The sequence below is a fragment of the Athene cunicularia genome (assembly GCF_003259725.1).
Source record: "Athene cunicularia isolate RWA chromosome 5 unlocalized genomic scaffold, athCun1 chr5_part1, whole genome shotgun sequence".
NCBI lineage: Eukaryota > Metazoa > Chordata > Aves > Strigiformes > Strigidae > Athene > Athene cunicularia.
In genome coordinates, this window is record NW_020799101.1 from 39,452,265 (window position 1) to 39,478,514 (window position 26,250).

General features: G+C 40.7%; 2 protein-coding genes across 11 annotated transcripts in view; one reads left to right on the forward strand and one right to left on the reverse strand.

Annotated features, from left to right (window-relative positions):
* LOC113480343 (dynein light chain 1, axonemal-like) overlaps positions 1-17,335 on the forward strand; it is a 29,207-nt gene extending 11,872 nt beyond the window's left edge. The window contains exons 2-9 of one of the 4 annotated variants that reach the window (XM_026849107.1): positions 2,834-2,872; positions 4,361-4,470; positions 5,142-5,197; positions 7,914-7,969; positions 9,173-9,299; positions 9,707-9,850; positions 11,175-11,238; positions 16,697-17,335. In XM_026849107.1, the coding sequence (XP_026704908.1) occupies positions 2,834-2,872; positions 4,361-4,470; positions 5,142-5,197; positions 7,914-7,969; positions 9,173-9,299; positions 9,707-9,850; positions 11,175-11,221 (579 nt within the window). In that variant the 3' untranslated portion in view covers positions 11,222-11,238; positions 16,697-17,335. Of the gene's footprint in view, positions 1-2,833; positions 2,873-4,360; positions 4,471-5,141; positions 5,198-7,913; positions 7,970-9,172; positions 9,300-9,706; positions 9,851-11,174; positions 12,505-16,696 lie in introns of those variants that run through there. The other 3 variants (XM_026849106.1, XM_026849108.1, XM_026849109.1) reach the window with 3 other exon arrangements.
* A 1,751-nt stretch (positions 17,336-19,086) lies between these two features.
* The window catches only part of ELMSAN1 (ELM2 and Myb/SANT domain containing 1), a 72,243-nt gene continuing 65,079 nt past the window's right edge, over positions 19,087-26,250 (reverse strand). For all 7 annotated transcript variants that reach the window (XM_026849585.1, XM_026849584.1, XM_026849582.1 and 4 more), the window contains one exon: positions 19,087-25,139. In XM_026849585.1, coding sequence (XP_026705386.1) covers positions 24,914-25,139 — 226 coding nt within the window. In that variant the 3' untranslated portion in view covers positions 19,087-24,913. The remainder of the gene's footprint in view (positions 25,140-26,250) is intronic.

Genomic DNA, 26,250 nt, shown 5'->3' on the forward strand with positions numbered 1-26,250 from the left:
CCGTGGCGCCCAGCAGCGCGGGCACGGCGTCAGCGGGCCGAAAGGCATCCCCTTCCCGGGGCCGGGGCCGGCGAGCTGTGGCCCGTTAGGGTGCCTTGGGAAGGAGGCGTTTTAGGGATAGAGCAAGGTAGTGGGGAGCCTGGGATGCCGTCATATGAAAACCTGAGCTAGTACTTGTTTTTAAGGCAACAGTATCTGCGATTACTACAGCAATTAGCCTGGTATCTCTTGCTGTGTAATTCTGATTTGCTATATTTAAAATTTTAATAAATATTTGCAAACGAAGGCAGTGTCACTGTTTTACTTTTCCCTGGTTGTCTGAATTTTGTAAGTACTCTGTCCAACAGCTGCGGGTTTTTTCCAAAAATATTTCTTTTGTTATAGCTTTTATATTACAGGGACGGGGTATTTTTTCCCCTTATTATGTTTCTTGTTCCTGCTATGTTGATGGTGACTCTTCGGGGTGACAATTTCAGTTACTGATCACTCGGCATTTTAAATACTTTATGTAATTTGACTTTCTTTAGTCTAAATACTTGTAGGAAATGGTTCGATATGCAAGTAGAGGAACCCTGAAAATACGCTTCTCAGAAGGAGGTTTCCCTTAAGTAACCTCCCATGGCAGAAGATACTATGATTTATGAACACAAACTTCATGTGAGCTTCAAGGAACAAAGCGAAATCCTTGATACGTGTTCTCTTCGTAACCCACTGTGCTGATTTTCATATTTCCACCAAATCGAATGTTACAACAGGAGAGACAAGTCAGCCAGGTCAGGGAAGAAGCTGCTTCTTGTGCTCACATGGATTGCTAGCTCCAAAGTCCTGCCTGGTTTTAGGTGTGAGTTTGAAACGGAAGCAGGCACTGGTCATATAAATCCATTTCTGTCTTCAACATGCGTGACTGAGGTCATGTACCTGAATGCTGTAATAATTGGCTATCATAATTATGAAAAATGCAGTGAAGCTCGTGTCCAAAAAAACTGATTAATGTGAAGCCAGCTGTGTTTGCTGGCATGCTGGCAGCTTTTAATTGGGTTTCATGAGGCTGTTGGATGGGAACTGGGGATGTGATCTGAACAGGAGGAGGTTTATCTGCAGCAGACACCAAGGAGATACTGCCATGGCATGGGTTTGCCCGGTCATCTACAACAGAGCCTAGAGCTAGCTATCGTTTGGTATAGACAGGGTGAAAACCAGTGCCCAGCAGTGGGCAGGAGCAGCTGGAACATCTGAGGTTGCTCAGTGATGTACATCTAAATCAAGGTGTATATATTGATATTTGAGAGTTATCCTTGGTGTTGCTGGGTCTTAGACTGTTGTTGGGTGTTCAGTGACTGTAGCCATTCTTATACATGTGCTTCCTCAACTGTTGTCTCTCACTGTTGGGGTTCAGAGTTTCTGAAGGTCTCTGACCAAGGTGATTGCCTGTAAGATTTTGGGTGGAAATTAGTTTGTTGGGTTTAACTTTTACAATCTTTCTTTTTGATATCTGATTACCTGAAAGGCTGCTTCTCTCCACATATGGTAGTGCTATGCCAAAGAGCAATAGAAACACCCACACTAGAGTCCTCTTGTTTTTGTAGAAAGGAGGCTGTTGCTGAGTTTTTGTGAAAGATTAGTCTCTGGAACCTTTTTTGTCTGAAAGACATCTTGGAATATGTTTAATGTTTAGGATATATCAGAGTTTATCTAATGACTGTTTTGGATAGCATCATGTGGTTTTGAGAAGACTCTGATGTGAGGCAGGAAAGTTGGAGTTAGTGACAACAGAAAGTTGGTCAGTGGGTGTGTCCTGGTTTTGGCCAGGATAGAGTTAACTTTCCTTGGGCTGAGAGGGAGCACAGCTGGAGGGCCGGGTCTGGTGCTGGAGTATTCCATACCATGTGATGTCATGCTCAGTGTGCACAGGTGGCCGCGGGCGCTCTCGGGCTCACTCCCTTTTTGGTTTTACAGGTCGGGGGGGGGGCGGGCTGCGTACCTGTCACTGTGCTCAGTAAGCCACTGCTGCATTTTACCCATTTTGGATTTACATCTTGTCACTGTTGTTTTTCTTGTTACTATTAGTAAATGCCTTTTTTTTTTTTTTTTTTTTTTTTTTTTTTTTTATCACTGGGAAGGGGGAAAGTGAGCGGCTGGCCATGTGGCAATTAGCTGCTGGCTGATTTAAAACCACAACAGGGTCAATCCCTAAAAAGCCTTGTACAGCAGCTCTCAGACTTTTCCTAACTGAATAATACATGTTTTCACATTGCATGATGTGACTCGACATAAAACGATTGGAGAAAAACAAACAATCCAGATTGCTCTTGATTTTTGGCAAGTTGTACCTTATTTTCCTCCATGAATCTTAAGAGGCTGTATCATTCTGTCTCCTCACAGACTTGCTCTCAGACAGAAATTCGCTAATGCAAAATAATAGAAAGTGTGTGTGTGTGTGTGGGGGGGGTGTTAAGAGCATTAGACCACATTTTTTCAGTGCAATAACCTCTTATGTCTTTGAATTGAATTGAATTTCACTGTCAACACTAACAAGCAGTGTCCCAAACCCAGGTTCCACACAGGGTAGAGAGTAAGATCAGGAAGATAACATCTTTGCATGAAGCCAATTGATTGCTTCTCAAAGTGCTACCAAGTACCCCAGAAAATAAAATTATGGGACGCTGACGGGTTCCATCTTCTTAGACTAAGCTGGAGGGATATCATCCAGGAAAGTAGTGGAAGGGAGTTGACAAGCAGGATAGCGAGAGAGAAAGGAGAGGAGATACATTTACATGAAGAAGTCAACTAAAAATTTGCATTTAATATTCATTTAAATTTGTTTCATTTTTAGGCAAAAGCAACAACTATCAAAGAAGCTCTAGCCAAATGGGTAAGTAGTAGAACGATATCTAGCTGCTTTGCAATACTCTGTGGCATGGGGTTTGACTGTATTCAGTTAAATTTGTTTTTCAAACATTGTAAAAATGTTAGGCATGAAGTGCTGAATTCACTTTGCTGTTCATGTTATTGGGGTGGGTCTAAATCTTCCTTTTACTACTCCTCATCTGGGTCCATGTGACTCGCAAAATCGGATCTGGTGTTGCGTTGCATTCCAGATGTTTTTCCTCCCTTTGTCATAAGGGTTTACCACTGCCCTACAGTCAGGGTGACATTAGTTAAATCAGAGCAAGTTTAATTTAGCAAGCAGGTAGCCTGTTCTCAAAAAAAGTGTCTGTTCTACCTCTGGTTTCTCTGTGGCTTATTGTGGTCATTCAACTGACCTTCCTTCTGGCAAGCAGGTCTTCCTGCAAGTGCTCACTGCTGGCCACAGTCTGTGTTGGAAGTGTTTTCCCTTTCATGCTTTTAAGAAAAAAATTCTTTTTATTTGTTGCTATAAACTGGTAGATTATGAACTGAGTATAAATGTAAATAGATACAGTGTTGTTCTTAGAAAATAAAGTGGAAATTTTGCATTTATTTAGTGAATTACTTTGAACACACTCACCATATTCTAGCAAAACATCTGACATGCTTATTTGCTAAATTGCTACTTGTGAGTAAAAATAGCATCACACTGAATTTGAACAGAAACGGAAATGTAAGTAAATGCACAAGGCAACATGCTAATTTTTTCATTAAATTAAGTTGCCTGAAGTATTTTGGGTACATAAGAGAGAAAATAATGTAATCAAAACCTGATCTTGTACTGTGAGATTCTTAAAGACTTCTGGGATACAATTAATTTCATTACAAACTGCCATATAAACCAGGCCAGACCTCAACTCTCTCTTTTCAGTAACTGCATAAAAATGGGGGAGAAAACAAGAGTCCTTGTTTTGAAAGCGTGAAACAGATATCTACTTTGTTAATGGACCTCCAGTCCTCCCACTGGACACCGAGTGAATTGACAAAATACTCCCTTTATGCTGTCACGGAGGCAGCTGTCAGAACTGGTGATACTACCCGAATGGATACTTGCTCCAAGTGTTAAGTCAGTGATCGCCATCACTTCAGAATTTTAGAAGATTTAATAGACTATATGTTTTAATAAACCCAGATGCTGAAGTTATGGCCATTTTTCTGAAGCTCTGGACTTTATAAAGTATTTCATCTAGAAAATTATCAACCCAGATTGTAAATAGGAAGTTTGTCTTTTGCTGTATTGTCTAAAGTGTAAAATCTTCCCCCACGCTATTTAATGCCTAATTTATAACTTTTTTAGATTCTTAACTCTGTGAATCTGTTGAGGTTCGCCCCCAAAACACAGTATATTGGAATTAGTTCTATAGTTGTTACTTCTATAGTATTTTTTTAGTATAGTAATTTTTAGTAATTGCCTATAGCAGTGAGCCTGTTCTTCACCTTCTCTTTTCTTCAGGAAGAAAAAAATGGCCAGAAGGCTTCAGAGGCAAAGGAGGTGAAACTGTATGGTCAGATTCCTCCTGTAGAGAGGATGGATGAATCTCTCTCCACACTTGTTAACTGCGAGTAAGTTCAGTTAAAAACTAATTGGAAACCAAATATTCTCTTTTCTATATTAATTTTTATGTTTTGTGCTCTCCATTGTGGAAATACATATTTACTACGTTTAAGTGTGACCTTCAAAGCAGCAGCTTTTTCTTTTCTTTTTTTTCTTCTTTTTCCTCACACGGTTCTTCTTTTTAATTCAAAGGTCCCTGTCACTTAACTGAGAAGATGTTAGGTTAGATTCTGTATTGATATAGTGTCTTCAGAAAAATTATATGCTGTTTATTAGTGTATAATTACAGGTTCATGTTTGGGGTCTATCAGCTAACTGGCACATTTATGATTGATTCCAAAATTTATGCAAAAAACAAAGGAGACAAGCAGGATTTTCAGAAAGAGATTAGAGCCATTTCAGAAATAAATGTCCCTGCATTTGATAAGGCTAGGCATAAAAAGGTAAACTGGTATGTCATATAAATAACTAACTCATGGTACTTTCCCAGAAGCTAAATAAAGTTGCAGGAGTCTTGATGGTTTGAGGATGTTTTGAGTCTGTTTACACATCCAGTTAGTTCACCATCTAATGAGAGAAGAATAAACAATTATTTCTAATGCAGTGGTGTTTGGGCATTGAACTCTTCTGGTATAATGATCCCTTGTATACTGTGAATTCATTATTCTTGCTTTTAAAGGAAACTGTCACTGTCTACGAACTGCATTGAAAGAATCGCCAACTTGAACAGCCTAAGTAAGTGACAAGCCAGTGAGCGATTGTGTTTGTTTTCTAGTTGCTTGGGTAGGACACATACCACAATTTGTTATATGTGTCCAGCTTTATACCTGTTCTTATACTTTTGAATTTCTTCCTCTTAGAAAATTACAAGTGACCTTTAAAATTATCAGTCTTACTGATGAATGCATGTTTAGCAGTAATGGTGTATTAAAGCGTGTAGCCTGGCACTAGCCTTGGCAGCTGTCTCACTGTGCAGGTTTAACAAAAAAAAAAACCAAACAAAAAATCCATTTGGAAAGCACCTTTGTACCCTCCAGTGGGCCTAGCTGTGATACTCAACATCTAATCAGTTCTAGAGTGATTTAATGACAAATTTCCATGCTCATGATGGAGATAGTCTGCAGTTCAGCAGCTCCGTAATTGCGGTATTGGTTGGAGTGTTGTAGATCTGGATGGAAAAATGTCATTCCACTCTGTAGAGGATTGATTTTGTTTGTACTTGAAAGGGTTGTGCCATCTGTCTAGAAGTGGAACTGAACTTCTATTTCTTGGGCAGCCGTCTATGAAGCCTTGGAAACATTGGGTTACTGACTTTGGGACAGAAGTCCTCAGGAGTTTGACTCTGTGGCATGAGGCTGGCAAACTGCTGCAGGTTTTGGGCTGGAGCATCCAGGCTTTTCTGTCCCTGTCGTATTGCCAGGTGGACAGTCAAGGAACCTGGAATCCCATTCTCTCCAGCTACACACCAATGCGGCTGTCAAGGAGCTTGATAAATGTATTTGTTTTCCTAACATGCTCAGACTTCAAAAAATTTGCCAATACTAATCAGGCAAAAATATTTCAGTAGTCTTTCCAAACTACTGTAATAGTTCAATTTGAGTAACTCTATCATGAGCAAAAAACAGTTAGGCAGTTATATATGAAAGTGAAACCAATGAAATTTTTTAGTGGGATAAAACATTAAAAGCCTTTAAAGCATCTTAAATATTTATATTAATACAATGTAGAATCAAAACATCCAGTCTATTTAATCCTAAAGCCAGACAAACTAGAACTACGTGATCTCTTAAAGGTACAAAATATTGTCTCTGTTGGCTTCTGTGAAAGAGGGAGAAAGCAGTGCTTATAGCTTTGAAAAACAAGCCACTAATTATGACATACTTGCTTTTGCTTATTGCAGAGAGGAAGATGAGAAATCTTTAAGCTGGAAAAGATTACTATTAATGTATATATCTGATATTGTAGTTATGTCAAGTAGATAATTCTGTGTACAGGATCATATCCCTGTATCCATACATGTGAGGGTGATGTTGCTGTCATCTAAAACAAGTGTTAGATTTGTGTTTTAGAGAGTGTAAATGTTCCATGAGGGAGACGGAACGTTTTTCTTTCTTTAAAATACAGAATATCTCAGAACAAGAGTAAAAAAACCCCAATAACAGCAGTTAGAAACAATTTTAAGGCATGGCTTTTTAAGCAATCTGTCATCTCTCTAAGTATCCTTTAATTTCTTACAAATTTCAAAAGCTAGTGAAATCTTACAATTTATAAAAGGGGGCTACAGAGAGAATAGCTGGCTAGACCAAAACGCCATCTCCCAGCACTCTCCCCTGTGGATATTCTAGAGAATATTACCTGTAGCAGGCTTTACACTTACTGATTATGATTCTTCAATTTTTGATCGTGGTCATGTATTAAGCTGTTGTGTTTGAAAAGAAAAAGAATTCTCATTGTACCTCAGCTTTTTAATGAAAACTAGTCTTCCTGTTTTAGAATATTTGCCAGGTGTGGTTTCATCCCTGCATTTCTTGAGACAGAACATGCAACTATCTATTCTAGATCAGCCTTGAATCTTCATCCATAGCAATCTCTAGATACCATCTGAGCTATCTATGGAGTATCTGGTGCTGTTTGGCTGGGACTTTCATTGGTCTTGCCATTATTGTGCCATGTATTTTCAATTATTATGCTTACAAGAGCAAAACAAGATCATTAAGTATTTCATCCTTAAGGCAGTTAGAAGTGTTAAAACATTCATGAAAGGTAAAGATCCAAAGTTAACCCAGCAACATGCTGCAACTTAGTCTGCTTATTTACACCTGCAAGAAAGCTTGTGTGAAAAATGAAAATGAGTTATACAAAAAGACTGCTATTTTGTGTTAGCTTTGAGCTTCACTACTATTACATTAAACCCCAACAAGAACAGCTCACTTAGAAAGGAGTTTTGTCTGGGTGTTAGACTAAGTTGAAATGTCTCTCATCAGAGTTCTGTAAGGCAGCTTTATATGCTGCCGCTGTTATAGAAATCAAATCTGCTGCCTGAAAATAAGATTGGAACAACTTTTACCTGGAGAAGAAGGGGTATGAAATATGTAAGATCAAAACTAGCAAGTTAGCAGTTAGAGTTCAGGTAAGAAGTGAAATAATAATTTTTATTCAGTATTTATCTGGACTGACTGAGTTTTATTCAGTATTTATCTGGACTGACTGAGGTAACCTACACATGAGCAGCTTCATAGTCATGAGCGTGTTTCTGAGCTGTCCACTGCATCCATTCCTGATGATCTGTGTAGGTCAGGAGTTTTTGTTTCTGTTATGTCATTCTTTCTTAAGGCAGTCTGTTCAGAGTGCAGTTTGTTTCTAAGTAGATGTGGTGTTTTACCTGACTTACAGCATCTTTCTATATTTAAACCAAAATTACTAACAAAAAACTTTCTTTTATCTATTACAGAAAATCTGAGGATTCTGTCTTTGGGAAGAAATAACATAAAGAACTTGAATGGATTGGTATGTGCTTCTTACTAGTATCAGTTCTTCACTAACAAAATGGAGTGCTGTGTAGAATGTGGGATAATTCCCCTATGTTCATAAAAGTCTGCTGAATTTATGTTATTCCCTAACCATTTGTTTTCTCCTTTCACTATGTTCTGTTCACCCTCTTATACATTGCTTCTGAATTTTCAGATAGTCTTTCTCTTTTTTTTGTTTAAACACTCTTCATGTTTAGACATTCTTCAGGGCTAATTTACTACATAAAAGGATTTTAGAAAGAGATATGTCATTGCCTTTGACAAAGATGAGCAGAACTTTTACTTGAAAACTGCTGTCTGTCTGTAAAGCCCTTTAAATTCCACTGCCTTTAGATGAAAATAATTCCTACAGACTTTTTGCATGAGGAGTTTTCTATCTGAAGATACTTAGACTCTGCTTCTTTACTGCACATATTAGCAGTCCTACGAACACACTTCATGAGAATGTCCTATTTATGTTAACTGGTGCCCACAGCAATATGGTTTAGGGGAGAGGATGGTGGCAGGACTAAGTCTACCAGGTAGGGGAAAATTGGGTCAATTTTGTTACATTTGAATTAAGGGCAAAAGAAACTTTTTCCTATCAACTTTTTTATTAATTAATATAGAAATTATTTTCTTCCTCAAGAGCTACTCCCACAGAATGTTTCTCTTCAAAGCTATTCCCATCTTCATAGATGCCATTATCTCTTAAGTGTGAAATGCAGAGTCAGTGCGTAATGGCTGGTTTAGAAAAACCTCTCTTTTGAGAGAATTATGGAAGCAACTTCTGGCCAACAGGTACAAACATACATGCACTTGAAATTATTCATTCCTTCATATTGTATAAAACCCCTTCTAAAGTGGTGTTGAATTGCATTCACTTCATGTACCCCTGCAGTGCACAAGCAGTCAAATTTGTCTCCTCTGCCCCTATGCCTTAAGAACAACTACTCCAGCCAGCTATTCCTTGTCTTATTTTAATATTGTGATTTCTGTCCTCCTAAATATATCTCAGATCTTTTGCTCTTAGTTCCCATGAGTATTTATCATGCATAATTAGGGACTGGCTTAATAGGAAATGAGGACCAGTATTTCTTAGTATTTTCTCACATGAGGTGACCTGCTGGGGGTGAAGAGAGAATCTGAAAAATAAGGAGGATATACTTCTGCTTACCTGAGCAGTCCTGTCATTTTCCAGGAGGCAGTTGCAGATACTTTAGAGGAGCTGTGGATCTCCTACAACTTCATTGAAAAACTGAGGGGTATCCGTGTAATGAAGAAGCTGAAGGTTCTTTATATGTCAAATAATTTGGTGAAAGACTGGGGTAAGCCACACCTCTCTATTCTGTAACTTCTGTAGTATGGTGAATGCATGAGTTAAGTTGCCAAGCGAAGAATAGTTCTGTACATTCAAGGGCTTTAAGTCTCACTGATAAGCCTGCAGACATGCGCAGAATCCCTAAATAGCCACTTAGGCAAGAGAGTGAAAATAGTGAGAATATTAAATTTAACTTCTAAGCCCTATGGAGTTTGTTCTTTGAATCATCTTTCTCAGACTTCTTTTAAAATGCATACTTGTTCTTCAGTCTGATACTGGTTCAAGCCCAGGAAATCCCTATCTTGTTGTATCCCCTGCTATTTATGTTTGCACTGAGTTTGAAAGGAACATGTGGTGCAGATGTGTTTTCCACGTTCCACAATCTGGTTGGTGTTTTCACCTTTGTGGTTGCAGCAGAGTTTGTGAGACTGGCAGAGCTGCCATTACTAGAGGATCTGGTGTTTGTAGGCAATCCACTACAAGAGAAATACGCCTCTGATCAGAACAATTGGATTGAAGAAGCAACCAAACGGGTACCCACGCTGAAAAAGCTGGATGGTGAGTTTGGAGCGTGAGGCAATTGGTGTGAGTTAACAGCTTAATACAAAGACAACAGGGAAATGAATCATAACCTCAGAAATTCATCTATGTGCCCATTGAATCAACAGTCCTCCCTCCTCTCTTCAAACTTACCCTGTTGTGCTTATGTACTGTATGTTGGATGACTAATTATTGCAATGGTTGAAGATGTTCTGGATAAAAATAAGCACTGAAGGTCTCTTTCTGCAGGTGGGCGTTGCCTTTCTGTTAGTTCCTGTGCCAGAAACATTGGTCAGCAGTTAGGTGCCTCAAGCACAACAGAAACCAGGCTCTGGTAGTTTTATTTTCCATTTCCTACCTGTGAAGAAAGAAACACAGCACCCCAGTCTTACAGTAAGCAAAGGGCCCTCACCACAAAGCCTCACCATAGTTCAAGTCTCTGCCTCAAGCTGAGCAAAGCATTGGTATGACCCAGTTCCCACTACCCATGTGACAGCACAGGTGAATGGACAACTACCTGCACACCGTGCTGTTCTTGTACTACTTGTCTGAGCATGGATTTGAGTGTGCTAGTTCAGTGTGCTGTGGGCTTACCTGTACTATAGGGTTTTGCTACTGTGGGGAAAATTTATAACCTGATAAATCTTTTGGGGGCTATTAGCATTTCAGCTTGTTTTAAATTCAGAAACACATCACTATGAGATGGTGTGAACCCTGAAGGCTGCCACAGTCTGAGGTGCCCTTGCTCGACATGGCAATTAAAAAGTGATTTAGAAAAAAAAATACTCAAGGGGTGGGTATAGACTATGACACTACTGTGCAGTGCAGTGTCCAGGTTAGTCCTAAGAGATGTGACCATATTGCTTCTTGGATCCACATTAATATCATTGTAATTTGTAGCCTAGACACTCTAGTTAGGTATCCGCGAGGAGGTATCACATACTAACTTGGTCAGGTAAAGACCTGCAAAAGAAGGGTGACATGTTAGTTGGTGGTTGGCAGTTGAACCAACATGATGCATCTCCCAGTGACCAAGTTAGGCTGATCTTTGCAGGTCCTGCTTTAGTACCTTTTTTATTCTCTGTTACTTGAGTAGTTGGAAAAACATGCAACAGAAGATCTCATCAGTTTGAAGGCTTTTCTAGTTAAGAGCCATTCAGGTATGCAGAAGCTCATGTCAGAAGCAGAGGCAGGAAATAGAACTCTTCCCTCTTTCTGCTGGTCTGACTCTTTCCAACAGTCCAGGGTAGCTTTCAGGTATATCAGCATTAACTATTTCTTTCTCTGCATAATCTATTAATAAATCTTTGCAGATTTTTTTTCCTTTCTTTTTTCCTCTTAGGTATCCTAGTTATTAAACAAGAAGAAGATGAAGAAGGAGCAAACTGATGACACTTTCTTGTTGGGTATTTAATTATTTAAGTAACTCCAGATAGGTCAGCACATAGAACTTTTATATAAAATATTTGTTTTGAAGAAAACTTTGGGCAATTTTTAAAAGACCAGTTTATCTCTACAGTCTCTTACCCAAAGAGTTAATTACCAAAATTCAGACATACCAATTTTGTCAAGCTTATGACACCTTCTACAGTGACCAGTGGAGTTGAGTTTATCTGCTGTTTGGCTAACAAGAGATTTTTACCTAAACTAATACATAGCTATTTTTAATCCCTGATTAGTGGTGCTTGTTGTTGAGTCTTGGGTTATAACAGAACCATTTTTGCTTGTTTGGTGCAGCTGGCCAACATTATCATTGGAAACACTGAGGCCAAAAGAACAGTGTTGTGGTTTAGAGACACATTACAGGCTTCGTTGTGTTTAATTTTACCATGGGAGTCCCTCAGTATTTTAAATATGCAAGTTTGCCCTTTCATCCCCTTAACTGTTATGCCAAACAGGTCCAGTAGTTGTGGACCTATGCACAAAAAAGGTATTGGTCTGATGATCACCTGCTACTGGTCTTAAGTTTTGAATTGGGCTTCTCACATTGGAACTCAGCTGCATTGCTTAGAAGGCCATGTGTAACTTAGATATTTATTTATTTTAAAGAGGCAATGGGAATTCTTTGCATGGTTTCAGTGAGGCTAAAGTATCTGCTAGCTTTTCTTTTTTTTTTTTGTCTCTTACTAGAAATTATTTTGGGTTGAACTATGTGGCCTATGAGCCTACAGCTGGTTCCTAGTTTTGGTTTGGGTCACTGGTGGCATAATCCTTCTCAGCTCCGGAATGTTCCTGTAACTAAGTAGGCTGATACTACTGCAGAAACAAACAGTGAACAAAAGACCTGGGCTTGAGGACAAAAAATTTTGATTTGGGGGATAGTCATTTCTGTATGAAAGCACAGATATAAGCAGTGAGAGAAAGTGTATGTAGTTAGTGGGGAAGATGAGATGAGATGGTGTTGTGGTTTGAACTCAGCCAGTAGCAAATTGCCACATGGCCAGTTGTTTACTTCTCCCCCAGCTGCCGGTGAAATAGGGGAAGGACAAAAGAAGAGATTTGTAGATTGAATAATAAAAAAAATATATATATATAGTAATACTAACAAAAAACAACAGTAGTCCAAAACAGGTAAAATGCAGTAGTGGCTCACTGAGCGGTGACTGGTATAGAGCCTGTCCCCAGCAGCGACCTGACTGCACCAGAGAATCCCACCCTGCCGATCTGGAAAATGAAAACAAAAAACCCACACCTATATGCTGAGCTTGATGTCACGTGACATGGAATGCTCCAATGACTGTTCGGGACCCAGCCCTTCAGCTGTGCTCCCTCTCAGTCCAAGGAAAGTTAACTCTATCCTGGCTGAAACCAGGACAGTCTCTACCTGTTATTGACATCATGCTCAGGTTCCAAATACATTCTAAGGAATCACCACCCCTTTCCTGGGTCTACAGATATCATTCCCTCAGTCTATGGGCCACCCTTACAAAACGTCTACTGAGTTCATTTAGTCTGTAACTTTGGGTTCCATCTGTCGTGGCGGTCTTTAAGACTGGAGGAATGAGGTAGAGTTGGCTCAGTCAGTGGAGCAGGAGGCTTTGGATGGGGCAGGAGGATGTTGCGAGGCACCAATTGCAATAATGGTTATTTGACAGTCCGGTTCATTGGTAGTTTTAACCCAAAATCAAATCTGCTTGAGGCATGTATTGGAATTCTCCATCCTCCTGCATTGCCCACCAAGTGCACCCATGTCCTTAGGCAATGGGTTTACCTTTACCCGATGCAGGAATAACCCAGAGGGTCTTCCCCAGCATATTTTTAATGTGTGCTACAGGGGCTTTATCCCCATCTACAGTATGTAGGAGGTTTGACTGAGCAGGACCAGCTTGCTTGGCAGGTCCTCTGATTTTGACTAACCAGGTGGCTTTTGCTAAATTCACATCCCAGTGTTTGAAAGTTCCACCACCCATTGCTCTTGGTGTAGTTTTTAGCAACCCATTGTATTGCTCAATTTTCCCAGAGGCTGGTGCATGGTAGGGAATATGATATATCCACTCAATACCATGTTCCTTGGCCTAAGCATCTATGAGGTTGTTTTGGAAATGTGTCCCATGATCTGACTCAATTCCTTCTGGAGTGCCATGCTACCTTAAGACTTTCTCCACAAGGCCTAAAATGCTGTTCCAGGCAGTGGCATGGAGCACGGCTTAAGTTTCCAACCAACCAGTGGCTGCTTCCACCCTTGTAAGCACGTATGTGTTTGCCATGCCAAGTTCATGGGAGCATGACATAATCAATCCGCCAGGCTTCCCCATATTTATATTCTGACCATCATCCTCCATACCACACAGGCTTTAACTGTTTGGCTTGCTTGAGCATAGCACATGTCTCACATTCATGGATTACCTGTGCAGTAGCATCCATGGTTAAGTCCACTCCTCGGTCACAAGCCCATCTATATGTCACATCTCTTCCCTGATGGCCTGAGGAGTCATGGGCCCAGCGAGACAGAAGTTGTTCACCCCTATGTTGCCAGTCCAGATCCACCTTGATTGTGGCAGCCTGATCTGCCTGTTGGTTGTTCTGCTGTTCTTCAGTGGCCCAGCTCTTGGGTACATGAGTGTCTACATGGCGTACTTTCACAACAAGATTCCCCACCTGAGCAGCAGTATCTTGCCCTAATTCAGCAGCCCAGACGGGTTTGCCTCTGCGCTGCCAGTTGCTCCGTTTCCACTGCTGTAACCACCCCCACAGCGCATCTGTCACCATCCGAGTCAGTACAGAGGTAGAGCACTGGCCACTCTTCTCGCTCAGCGATAGCCAAGGCCAACTGGACGGCTTTCACCTCTGCAAACTGACTCGACTCACCTTCTCCTTCAGCGGCTTCAGCAACCCGTCGTGTGGGGCTCCATACAGCTGCTTCCCATGTTTTCCCACAATGCGACAGGAACCGTCGGTAAACAAGGCACATCGCTTCTCATTATCCAGTAATTATATGGTGGGGCTTTCTCAGCACGTGCTACCTCTTCCTCTGGCGCCATTCCAAAAATCTTTGCTTTCTGGCCAATTTGTAATCACTTCCAGTATTCCTGGAGGGCTGGGGCTCTCTATTCGAGCCTGTTGTGTGATTAATGTGACCCATTTACTCCATGTGGCATCATCTGCATGGTGTGTTTCTTTTATTCTCACCTTGCTAAAATACATAATACAGTTTTAAATAATAGATTTCTTTTCAAATTGCTTTTACAAGAAGAGACAAAAGCACATTCTCCAAGTCAGAAGATGGGCTTGTAGCGGCTGCAGTTTCTGTTACTTTCTTACCAGCTCCAGAGCCCTCTCTCTCCTGAGGGTGCTGAACAGTGTTTAATAGCACTTGGTAAGCCTGGGCTAGGCCCCAGCGTGTTGCAGTGAGCTGCGCCTCTCTGGAATTAGCCAGAATGACAGAATCATCAAAGTTGGAAAAGACCTTGAAAATCATCTAGTCCAAGCGTTAACCTAGCACTGACAGTTCCCAACTACACCAGATTCCCTCAGCGCTGTGCCAACCCTACTCTTAAAACCCCTCCAGGGATGGGGACTCCACTACTACCCTGAGCAGCCCATTCCAACGCCCAACAACCCCTTCTGTAAAGAAATGCTTCCTGATACCTGGTCTAAAAGGTCATTCTGCCCATCTCTGTCTTCTGGCTGAGGAGGCTGGATTCCCTCAGTACAACTAGTTGTTGTAGACTTGTTATTGAAGACTGAGGCAAAGGCGGCATTAATCACCTCAGCCTTTACTTTATCACTCGTTGCCATGTTTCCTGCTGTGTCTAGCAGGGGATGGAGGCTCTCCCTGGTCTTGCTTTTGCTGTTGACCTATTTATAGAAACATTCCTTGTTATCCTTGACTGCTGAAGTCATATTAATTTCCAGCTGGGCTTTAGAGCTCCAGATTTCTGCCCTGCATGTCCTCACAGCCTCTTTGTAATCACTGTGAGTGGCTAGCCCCTTCTTCCAAAGGCCATAAACTCTCCTTTTTCTCTCTGAGTTGTGGCCAAAGCTCCCTGTTCAGCCAGGGTGGTCTCTGTCGCAGGCTTCTCTTACAGCCCCTGGGGACAGCCTGCTCCTGTGCCATTAACACTTCCTTCTTGAAGAGTGCCCAGCCTTCCTGGGCCCCTATACCCTTCAGGACCATCTCCCAAGGGATTCTGTCAAGCAGTTGCCTAAACAATTCATAGTCAGCCCTTTGGATGTCAGTTCTGCTGCCCCCTCTCCTGGCCTCTCTAAGAATAGAGAACTCTTATTTCATGATCACTGTGCCCTAGTCAGCCTCCAACCGCCACATCATCCACCAGTCCTCTGTGGTCTAAGTCTATACATTTCTGAAGGTCATGTTAGATACAACAAATACTCTACAATTTGGCTATTTTGGGACATTCTGAGAGCAGTATATAAACCTAGTGTTCTGATGATTGGAACGAAACACAGCTCCCTCGAGAAGACATGAGGGCTAAGAGCAGCTCCTGGCTGCTGTCAATGACCCTGACAGGCTGCACTTATGGGCCTCAGTCCCAGAACCACTGCTGTGGGTGGTAGAGCTGTGCCTACTGTTTGGCCCACTGTCATCAGCTCTTTTCACAGATTTAACAGCACAAATTCTCTAGCTCTTTTTTTGGGGCTGCACTATAATTACCACAAAAAAGAGAAAGGAAAAAAAAATGATTCTTGAAAGAATGGAGCATCCAGTCTCAACACAATTATAATGGCAGTAAGGGACACTTACAATACATTCATGATGCAATAAAGTAGCATATATTTTAAAACCCTTCTGGTAAAAACTGTATGTCAATCTCAATGAAACAATACAGTAAGGAAAGAATAAATTGTGGCTTTCATTTGTCAGGAGATGCTTAAGCTCAAAGCTAGGTGGAAGGTTCAACTTAATGTTGCTTTGCCTGTTGAATCCTTACTCTCAAGAACAAATCACACCCCCTCGAACCTTTTCTCCTCTAAAATAAGTAAAGTTTTCCTAAATTTTAAAATTTGCACTTTAGAATGATGCACTGGATGTGGTGGAAGACATACACAGGTGGTAGAATTAAAGGAGCTGATTTGCATGTCGGTGGTGCTACACCACATCACATATAAGCTGACAGTGAAGCTCGGCCTGCACGCCCACAGGGAGCGGCTGAGAAAAATGCTGAAAGGCTCATCTTTCTGTATCGCTCTTTGCTCTTCCCTATCGCACCACATCCAACAAAGTAGTAAGCACATTATTATTCATGGATGAAAAGAGCACCCATGTAAAACTTGCAAGCCATGTGGAATTCAGCTTTTCCCAGTGAAATTATGGAGGATTAGCATCCACTTTATTCCTTAGAGAAATATCTTAAAATTAAATTAGTGATAGGAAATAGCTAAGTTTTTTTACTTGCTTGTTAGCACACTGACCTCTCTTCAAAGAGCTGATGTATGCAGTATTGAGTATTGATATGCTGAGAACTGCTGGAAAAATGTGAGAAGATACCTGAGAACCAGCACATGACTCAGGCTACACTAGAAGTAGACTCATCTAGAAAAATCTTCAAGCAAGAGGGCACTTTTTAACATCCCCTTTGGCTATCTTTTGTATACAGTAATTTTGTAGTATGACCCAGCTGTTAAATTTGCTCTGTTTAAATTATTTAGGCCTATGTTTATAAATGTTATTCTGTGAAACTTGTTTAAAAATAATATAACATTATTTTATACAAACGTCTTTGGCTGTTGTGTAATGAAATAGTTCAGCTTGTCAAGAGCGTTCTGAAATTAAATTTTGTTCTCATTAAACTTTCCTAGCTGCTCAGGGAGCAATGTATTTATAGTATGTAAATGCTGTTCCTTATTGCCTCTATATTTTAGAATAGAAAATAACTTGGGACTTTAAAAATGCTGATATATTGTAATTGTTGTCATCTGATACATAAATATTTTTCAATCTTTTAAGACACTGGTTGTCAGACTTTGTTCTTGGGTCTTCAGAAAAAAGTCTACCACTGCTTTGGGGGGGAAAGAAATGCAAATAAGTTAAATGAATGGGTAGTCTTTCTTCAGTACAAAATTACTAATTCACTTTTGAGTTCTGTTAACAGCAATATACTATCAATTCCATTAATCCTGGACAAGAGAAGGTTAACTGATTCATAAACTTCAGTAATAAGAACTTTAGCCATCAATAGACAGTGTCACTGAAATGTAATTTCAACTCTCAGATATAAAGAAAAAAGCTTTCTACCACCCAGTCCACAGCAGTCGGTTTCAATAATGACAATAGCAGCATCCTGCAATGACAGCTGTAATGCTATTTAAAAAAAAACCATACGGGGAATTACTGCAGAATTCCTCACACAGTGCCACTAACTCAAAGCTTGCGAATCACTAAAATGCTCGTAAGATCTCCTTCGGTAGCTGAAATAACTTCCAGAAGTTTGGGCTTGGATCCACCAATTGAAAAAAAGAGATGAAATCCAAAATGCCCAAAACTTGTGACTTTTCTGATCATCCAAAGTTTGTTTGCATGGTTTTAGTACAAAGTAGTCAATCTTTAGCACTTCTGCCAGTTGGCTTTGACAGGGAGGCAAATACATTATTTAAAGCTTTAAACAAAGTCCTGGTCTGCTATCTGAAGTGAAGGCTTCGGTGTTCCCGATCTCTTTCGCCCACCAAACAAAATACCACTCACTTCTCCAAACACTATTGCTGATCAACAGCCACATCCACAGGAGTAAATCAAAGCAAAGGCTTCTACACTGAGCTGAAAAAAAAGAGCGTTTTAGTGTCTTGGGCTGAGTCTTTCTCCTGCCAGCCTTGCAAGAATATTGAAATGCAAAAATTTGTCAGCATAAAGTAGCAACTAGAAAGAAAACAGGTGTGCTGCCTCCAATTCCAACTGAAATCTCACAGGAGGTCAGTCACTGATACACAGTTCTACCATCTGCTTATGTAGTGAAACGTTTGCAGCTTTTGAAGACTTCATGCCCACAGGTATGAGAAACACCTACGTAGCCTACTTAACTATAACCAGTTAATTACCAAAACAGAAGGAACCTTTGTTTTGAGGATGGATGGAAGCAAATTAGTATTTAAAATCCCCAGCAAGAGATCCAGCTACTGCCAGAGGAAATGAGATAGTGCTGTGTAACAAAATATGTTTACAAACCCCCTTCGATTCAGGTAACAGACAAGTGCCTTTAAGACAGTATTTCCTAAAGTGTTTTTTAAACTCTACCATTAAAACTGATGATGCAATGAGACTTACAACTGGAGTCATTGTTTCTACAATCAGCAAATTCAACTCCTGAACAGCAGGAAGATGTTAACTCTATTTCCAGCAGCTCTAGATTTACTTCAGTCTCTACTTTGTCCCAGGCACAGCCATCCAGGAATTCAGATCCAGTACAGGCCCCTCAGGTACCAAGTTACTCCACAGGGGACCTAGAACTATTCCCCGTGAATTTAACACACGATGAAGGTTGTTGCTGGCCTGCTGGGAAGGTGCCCAGCATGGGAGTGAGACACACCATCAACACTCCTGTACAGCACCCGGAGCGGCATCTGCCAGTTATTTTCTTGGATATAAGACATAAAACACACTGCGGGCTGGCGTCTTCAGGGAGAAGTTTCCATTGAGAAACAGCCTCGGGGACTGCTATGGAAAACAGAGAGGTGGGTATGGATGAGAGAGCAGACTAGTTAAAAAAACGTTTCCTTTGCATGAATGCATCACAGTCACTATTGCCCCAAACCTCCCAGCCACTCCCTCATACCATCAAAAAACTCAGCTATGGAACTATTTTTTAAACCTCGTTTAATAAAAGGTTTTTTAGATATATAGAGGATATTAAGTAAATAAGTTACATAGTACATTACAATCACATCAGCAAGATTTCCTTTAGTGTATTAATATTTTATAAAAAAAGCACACAAAAAATAAATTCAGTCCAGTCTATCACAACTGTACAGCAACAGGTAAATATATTTATATATATACACATTTTAAACATGTAACAGTCTTTTAAAAGGTGCCCTAGGCAGCAAACACACAAAAGGAAGTGTCTGCTCACTTGTTAAAATAAAAGTAATATACTTTATTATAAAGCATTTATACAGTAATTACAAAGGCTGACTGCTCCTGTACAGTACACCAAAGCTTTGACTACAAATTTAAAAACAGAACATAAAAAGAATGAACACAAAAAAGTGTATATCAAATCTGAACTACAAGGGGAAAAATACATGTGAAGCTGCATGAAACTTTTTTAAAATATACAATTAACATTTCTATAAAAATATATGTTGTCTTCTAATCTGGAGAACTTAAGGGTTTGTTTTCAGGCTCAGCTGTCAGTGGAATCCTAGTCTTGGAAAGAAAAATCCTTAGACAGCTGGGGATTCAAAGTTTGTGTCTTCCCAACATCTGACACAGGAGAGAATGAGGGAGAGCAAAGCAGCTGAACCCCAGTGACGAATTTACACAGAAACTCACCCCCACAAAAATCAAACATGATTTGTAGACACTGCTTCTCTGTCTCTTTAAAGCTTTATAAACTTTCCGGCATACATCAGAAGATAAAACAGGGAGAAAGTCTTTGTGGGAAAATGTGGTTTAGAATGAGGTTTCTGGCAGAGGTAATCATGGGACTAAAAGTGCCGTCGTATGAAAGCAGACAAGACTTCTATGGCTATAGTCCTCCCTACTCCCATTTCTCGTAAAATAGGATATGTATATATAGGAACTTTCTAGTCCGCTGCCTGAAAGAGAATTAAGAGTGTGTAACTGCTGAGAGTGAGAAAGCTCACTCTTTGTGGTTTAGGAACCACTTTTTTTTGAATGTTGATATTAATCTAAGCTTGTTGCAATGATAAAAATGACCAAAAGCCTCAGTTTGGTAAATCAGAGGGTCTTTTTAGCTAATTTGGACTTTACTTGTTTAGTATGGGATTAATAGATGAGTTACCTTTAAGCTTTAGAATTTCTCTTTGCCCTGCCTTTAAACAGCTATATTCCTACCTGGTCCTAGCTAACAACACGCCAAGGTCCTGCATAGCCAATTGAAATTCAGTAGGCTTTCAACTTACAGAATAGAGTTCTCTCAGATACAGTTACCTGTATCAGTAAATGGAAAAACATAAAAGAAATTAAAAATGCAGAGTTGTTCTTGCAGCTAGACTGCAGGAACACCTGTAGCTATATCAGATATGCATCACAAGTGCATGCATATATCTAGTAATTATATACACACAGTGTCTTACAAAACTGAGATGCTATCCCATGCAGATCACAAACCTGAAAGACTGAATCTATCTGTAAAGGGCAGGCAACACAGGCAGAAGTACGTGATCAGGGCAAAACGCGATCTGTCACTGCATCTCCACAACGCCCGCCGCTGGCATCAAGGCTCAAACAGTTAATGGCTTTGAAACACAGTCACCTGACAGACTACTGCGTATCTGACCACTGGAAGCCTGATCTCGCACTGTAAAAAGCAAATCTATTAGTACACATTTACAGAATTGCAGTCTATACTCTTGTATTTGTTCCCATAGTAAAGACAGCTAAAGCAAAGAGATGCCTTGTTCAAACTCAACGACTGAACATAACTGCCTTTTTCCTAAATTAACAGCAAACCCTGATACTAAATGGGGATCAGTAAACAGGCCTTTAAACAATGACAATGAGCACGGGGTATTAACAGACAAATCAACAGAACACAGGCGAGAATTTTTATTTTTTTTTAAAAATCATAACTGGAACAACACAGCCTTCAGTTAACACTGTGCTGCAGTAAATTCAGTTCAAATGCTTTGTCCACAGCAACTGGGGGTTGGTTGTTTTTTTTAAAACAATTCTCTGCCAGCTCTTGCTAGTAGGCAGGATCTAATTTAGATGTAGGATCAATTCCAAACTCCTACTGTAAGCAAGTGGGCAGCAGGTTTGGTTTTGCTTGTTTGTTTTTGAACAAGACACTCAGAGGAACATTTTCACTGATTACCATGACAGGAGAGGGGTCTTCTGGTAGCTACTAGCAATATGTAAACATGCTCAGAAACATTTCCATTTGATGCCACTTACTTGGAACATTTACCTGATTTTGGTCAGCCGTGCTAACTCACAGCTGTTAGAGGTTATCCTCAGAAAAAGCCCTTTTCTGATTTTCTTCCAGTGACAGACCTCACTGCTATCAAATCTTCCTGTTCTCTTCTACTGCAGCAGGGTGAGAGAGAAACAACCAGTACTGAATTCAGTGTGTAGCATACACACCATTTTTGTGCAATTAAAGAAAAACTCTTAATTTGTTCTTATCACCACCTCAATGGTGTATCCTTGGATGAGAGGAAAAATTACTTTTATATCAATTTCCTAAAATAAGGAGAATCAGTGAAAGATGTGGTCTTTGGAAGACTGTAATAATGCTTGCACTCAAGCATCATCGTATCTGAAAGATGATTAAATTGGTACTTAAAGCAATCCCCTAAATCTTTGTACTTCATTTCATCTGATCAGTTGTTTGTCACCATAATTTTCTATGCCATATCTAACTTCAAGCTTGAAAACTCCTGAGGGCCATGACTAAATGTCTGCTCATTATCACCCAGGCATACTTCCAGACACTAAAAATACCAGAGTAATTGCAGGTGATACACAGAGCAGAAGAGTAAAAGGCAGAGAAACATCCTGATTTTCTGAACACTTCAGCACAAACCTCTCTGCAGATCTGCCTTACTGGAGAACACACATAAATTCTTCTAGTTTAGCATCCTTATTTTCTAGCTGGCACTATACCTGCTAGTCCATACTGTCCCTCACTTGTTCCTAGCCACCTGCTCCTGATCGCTGTCAAGAAACAAGGGCTGGAGCGAGACAGAGCTTTGCTTTGTCCCAATATGACCAGTCTCCATTTTGTCCTGAGGGATTACATAATGATTGATTTTGCAAGGACCATAAAAGCATTTTCCTAAGACAGTTTGATTAACCTTATTTTAGTTCTCAAGTTTAATAAAATCCCCCTCTCCAATCTAAAAAAAAAAAAAAAAATTAAAAAAAAAAAATCTGTTTTTGCCATGTTTCTCAATGTGTGCCAATTCCACCTCCATTTCTTCGTTATGTGTTTCTAGGCCTTGCCAGTCTCTGTCAAGCAACTGTACACTGTTCTGCTGCTGCGACACTGGTATTCCAGGCAAATACTGTTATACTGTTGTAATGAATGTATCTACATTACTTTAAATCCTTTTTAGATATATGCACAAGCCCTGCTCATTTCTGAACTGTTGCCCTGCAGTTCTCAAGGTCTGGTAACTATTGGCCACTTCCCAGAGAGATACTTCAGAACTTTAATTACATCATTGCTTTTTACTGGAATTAATGCCAGTACAATACAAGTGGACCATGAGGTCCAGCTGCTTCACCTACTGTCTGTCCTGTGTGCTAAAGCTTCTGTTCTCTCTAAGGGCCCTAGGATAATGGTAGACAAGCATTTTCTCCAATTTACAAAAGGAAAAAGATAACAATTAACTCTGAAAGTCTTAACAGGAAGACTAATTTGCTTAAGCTTCTTTTTAAAGATTAGTAGCTTTTAGTTCTTTGCAGTTTTTGAACGATTTTAACAATTTGTGACATGCCATCTGCTTCCACAGCCTAGTTAGTCAACAAGACCTGTGCATGTAGGGACATAGAACACTCATCCAAATGCTGCAAGGAAAACTAATTTTGTTAGGAATGAAAAACACAACCTTGGCAGAAAATCGAACACTTAAAGGCAAAAGTGTCAACACTGAAAAAAGTGCAGTCCTTAATGATACTCCTACTTATTTTGTAAGAGTAGTAACTGTTTCTTTTATTAAGAAAAAAGGACTCTATCCAAAGGCATATATATGACAAAACAAACATGATACAACACATAGTCTCTCAGACTTAAGAGAGTGAAACAATCATGGTTGCATAAAACCATGGGGCAGGAAAAGATTGCCAAATGGCATGCTGGAGTTAGCGCCACTTTCCATAGTTAACCTGGAATTTATATAGCAGCTTGAAGGGTCAAGATTTAAAAACAATCAACCAGTCAGGAACATTCTGTAGTTCATGTACAGCAACCCGGTAGGATGCCTGCTTGGGAAGGCAGGAGCGAGCGGCTCCTCCGGAACTGCGCCAGCCGAGCAGCACGCAGGTGGTGTGACAGTGCCGGCGCCAGGGAGCCCCGGGGTACGGCCCCGACTGACCAGCTGTGAAGCACAAGGAAGCCATCCATTCTTTGCATCTTTACAAAATAATGATAAATGTGGGTTATAAAGATGTACAGAACAATCCTGGGCAAATCTATGTCACCTGGACCAATCTACTACTTCTTAACTCTCTTTCGTCAGCAGGTTTTTGGTGACTAGACTTTTTGGGCTATTAGCGTGTGTCAGTTCTGAAGGAAAAGTCAGCCTTTTGGCAAAGAGCAAGGCTCACAGCAGGACAACCCAGCAGGCAGTGCTGTCCAGCCACTGGTGTGGAAATCAGTGTCAAGCTTCTCCCACATGTACATACTGTCTGACAGGAAGTATTTGGGAAACTAGGGCCCCATCATCCAAGCTCTTGATGATGGCAATTTCAAGGAATAAATGAGGACTGCCACAAAAGAAGAAATGGATGTGTTGAGAGGTAAAAGCCATTCATTCACAGAGGGATCACTGCTGGAGATGAGAGTCCATTCCTCCCATCTCTGAGGTGCACAAAATCCAGGGCACAAGGTGGCCGTGGTTCATTTTCACTAAACAAACTTGCTCCCATTTATGCAGTCAAAACCAGCAGTTTTCATTTCAAATTGCACTTGTGAAGCCCAGACTACTTTCCATTAAGTTAATCAAAGGCAGACTATTTTGTTTTCCAAGATGAGACAACCCACGGGGACTGTGGCTACTCTAATCCCACAGGATATTTTTATATCCACTGCTGCATTCTTAATGTCATAAAAGAAACAACCTCAGGCTTCCTTTTGAAAAATAAAACTTCCTCTCAAAAGGAAGAAGAGCATCTTTCTCATCCTGCTTTTCATTTTTGTGAAGCAGAGGCCAAAAGTGTGCACCGTCTTTCCACAAAACTTGTTGGCTGCCTGAATAAATGCTCAGAAAGAAAGCCAGGAAAGTGTAACAGGAAGGAGAACTTGCCGAGAAAGGAAACATCTAGAAATCACCAGTGTCACAGTAACTGGATACACTTAGCTCAGAGCAGAGCATCTTTTTCTTGCTCCGGTCTGGAAACCTTTATATCCAGGAGTCCTGTTACAGTTCCAGACAAGCACAAAAAGAAAAGGTCTGACTGACCTGAGAGAGAACTTAATTCCACTGCAGGTGACATTGTTCTACTATGTACCTCAGGCATCATTATAAATAGAATAGAAATCTTATTTGTTTAAAAAAAAAAAAAAAAAAAAAAGAAATCCAAGTTGAAACAAATTTTTTCATCCACCATTCCAGCTTGGTCAGTACTGGTGAGGTGAAGTGGAACATGTGGCACGAGGAAATGGCAGCACTGAAACTGAGACCTGATGATTCAGGTAAGAAAAGTGCAAGCAAAAAAAGTGAGACCACCAAGAGGGAGGTGGGTCCAGCCATGCTACTCCCTCCACTTCTGGTCTGCTGCTATATTTCTCCATCTTCATCCGAGCTCGCACTGCTGCTTCCACTGCTGCTGCTCCCACTCTCGCTGCTCTCTTCCTGCCGGGCCTGGCTGTGGGCTGCCGCTGCCGCCGCCGCCGCCACTGCTGCTGCTGCCTCTCTCTCTTGCTGCTTCAGTGCAGCTGCCTTCTTTTCCTGCTCCGCGTGGCTCTTCATGTGAGCGCTGCGGCTCTTCACCTTGTAGAACACCCTGAGGAAACACACATGTATGTTAGCACTGGTCTCTCCTACAGCCTCCTTCATTAAGTCTCCAAATAAGCTCCTGCTGCTCCAGCCCCAAGTTTGTGAGCTTCAGCCCAGGAACTCACGCTGGCATTGCAATAGAGCATCTACCGCAAACACCACTTCTGACTCGGCATGTGCCAGCACTAGGTGGAATGCTGGCAGGAGATCCTGAGCACCCTCAAACCACTCACTCTGTTTCTTAACATGGTAATTTCCTGTTCTCTCTCACTCAGCTCCTAAATTTTATAAATTCAGGGCGGCTGAGCTGGTGTCTGAAATACGCACACGCTGCTTAACACAACAGGGCCCTGGTTTTTAGGCATTCTGCCTGTGCTGCAAAAATACAATAAACAAGGAGGTGAACAGTGGCCAAATGCTGCTCCTGAGCCTTGCCCACACAGCTGGAAACACTTGGACCATTTTCCTCCTGACTTGCCCCTGGTGATGTAACTAGGCAGAGATTGCGTTTTCTTACCATCCCCCTAGCTTGGTGCCTTTTAAAAATAAATGGATAACCACTGGTATTACAAGACCCTCTATTATTTTAAGAGTAAGCTGTTTATGTAGGGAACTGAATTTTCTTGACATTTATGAATCTGTTGGTAACAAACCTACAAAAGCTAGTGAGGAAAGACAAATATATTTTATAGGCACAAAAGACGGGTGCAAGTTTAACTTAAGATGAACTGTGCACCCACTGGCCTAACATCTGCTGCTGTAACAATGGTAGTGTCTCGTGCTTCTATACCACCATTCATAAGTAAATCTACACCATGTTCTCAATATGTGATCTAGCAAATACATAATGTAGGCATTACAGAGGGGCAGTACAGCAGCTGTTTGAAAGCGCAGCTTAACACCAAATACTGCACACAGTTGAAATGCAAGCGGTGTCTCATTCCATTTCAGGAATAGCAGTCAGCAGCAGGTAATTATCCAAGTAGCAGTAGTATCTTAACATCAATATATGTAAAAATCCCTAATCCACGAGTATTAGTGGGATAATAAGTTAAAATTATTGCCAGAGTCTCTGTCCAAAATAGACAGAAGGAAAGCTCACTTGAGAGCAAGCTTCC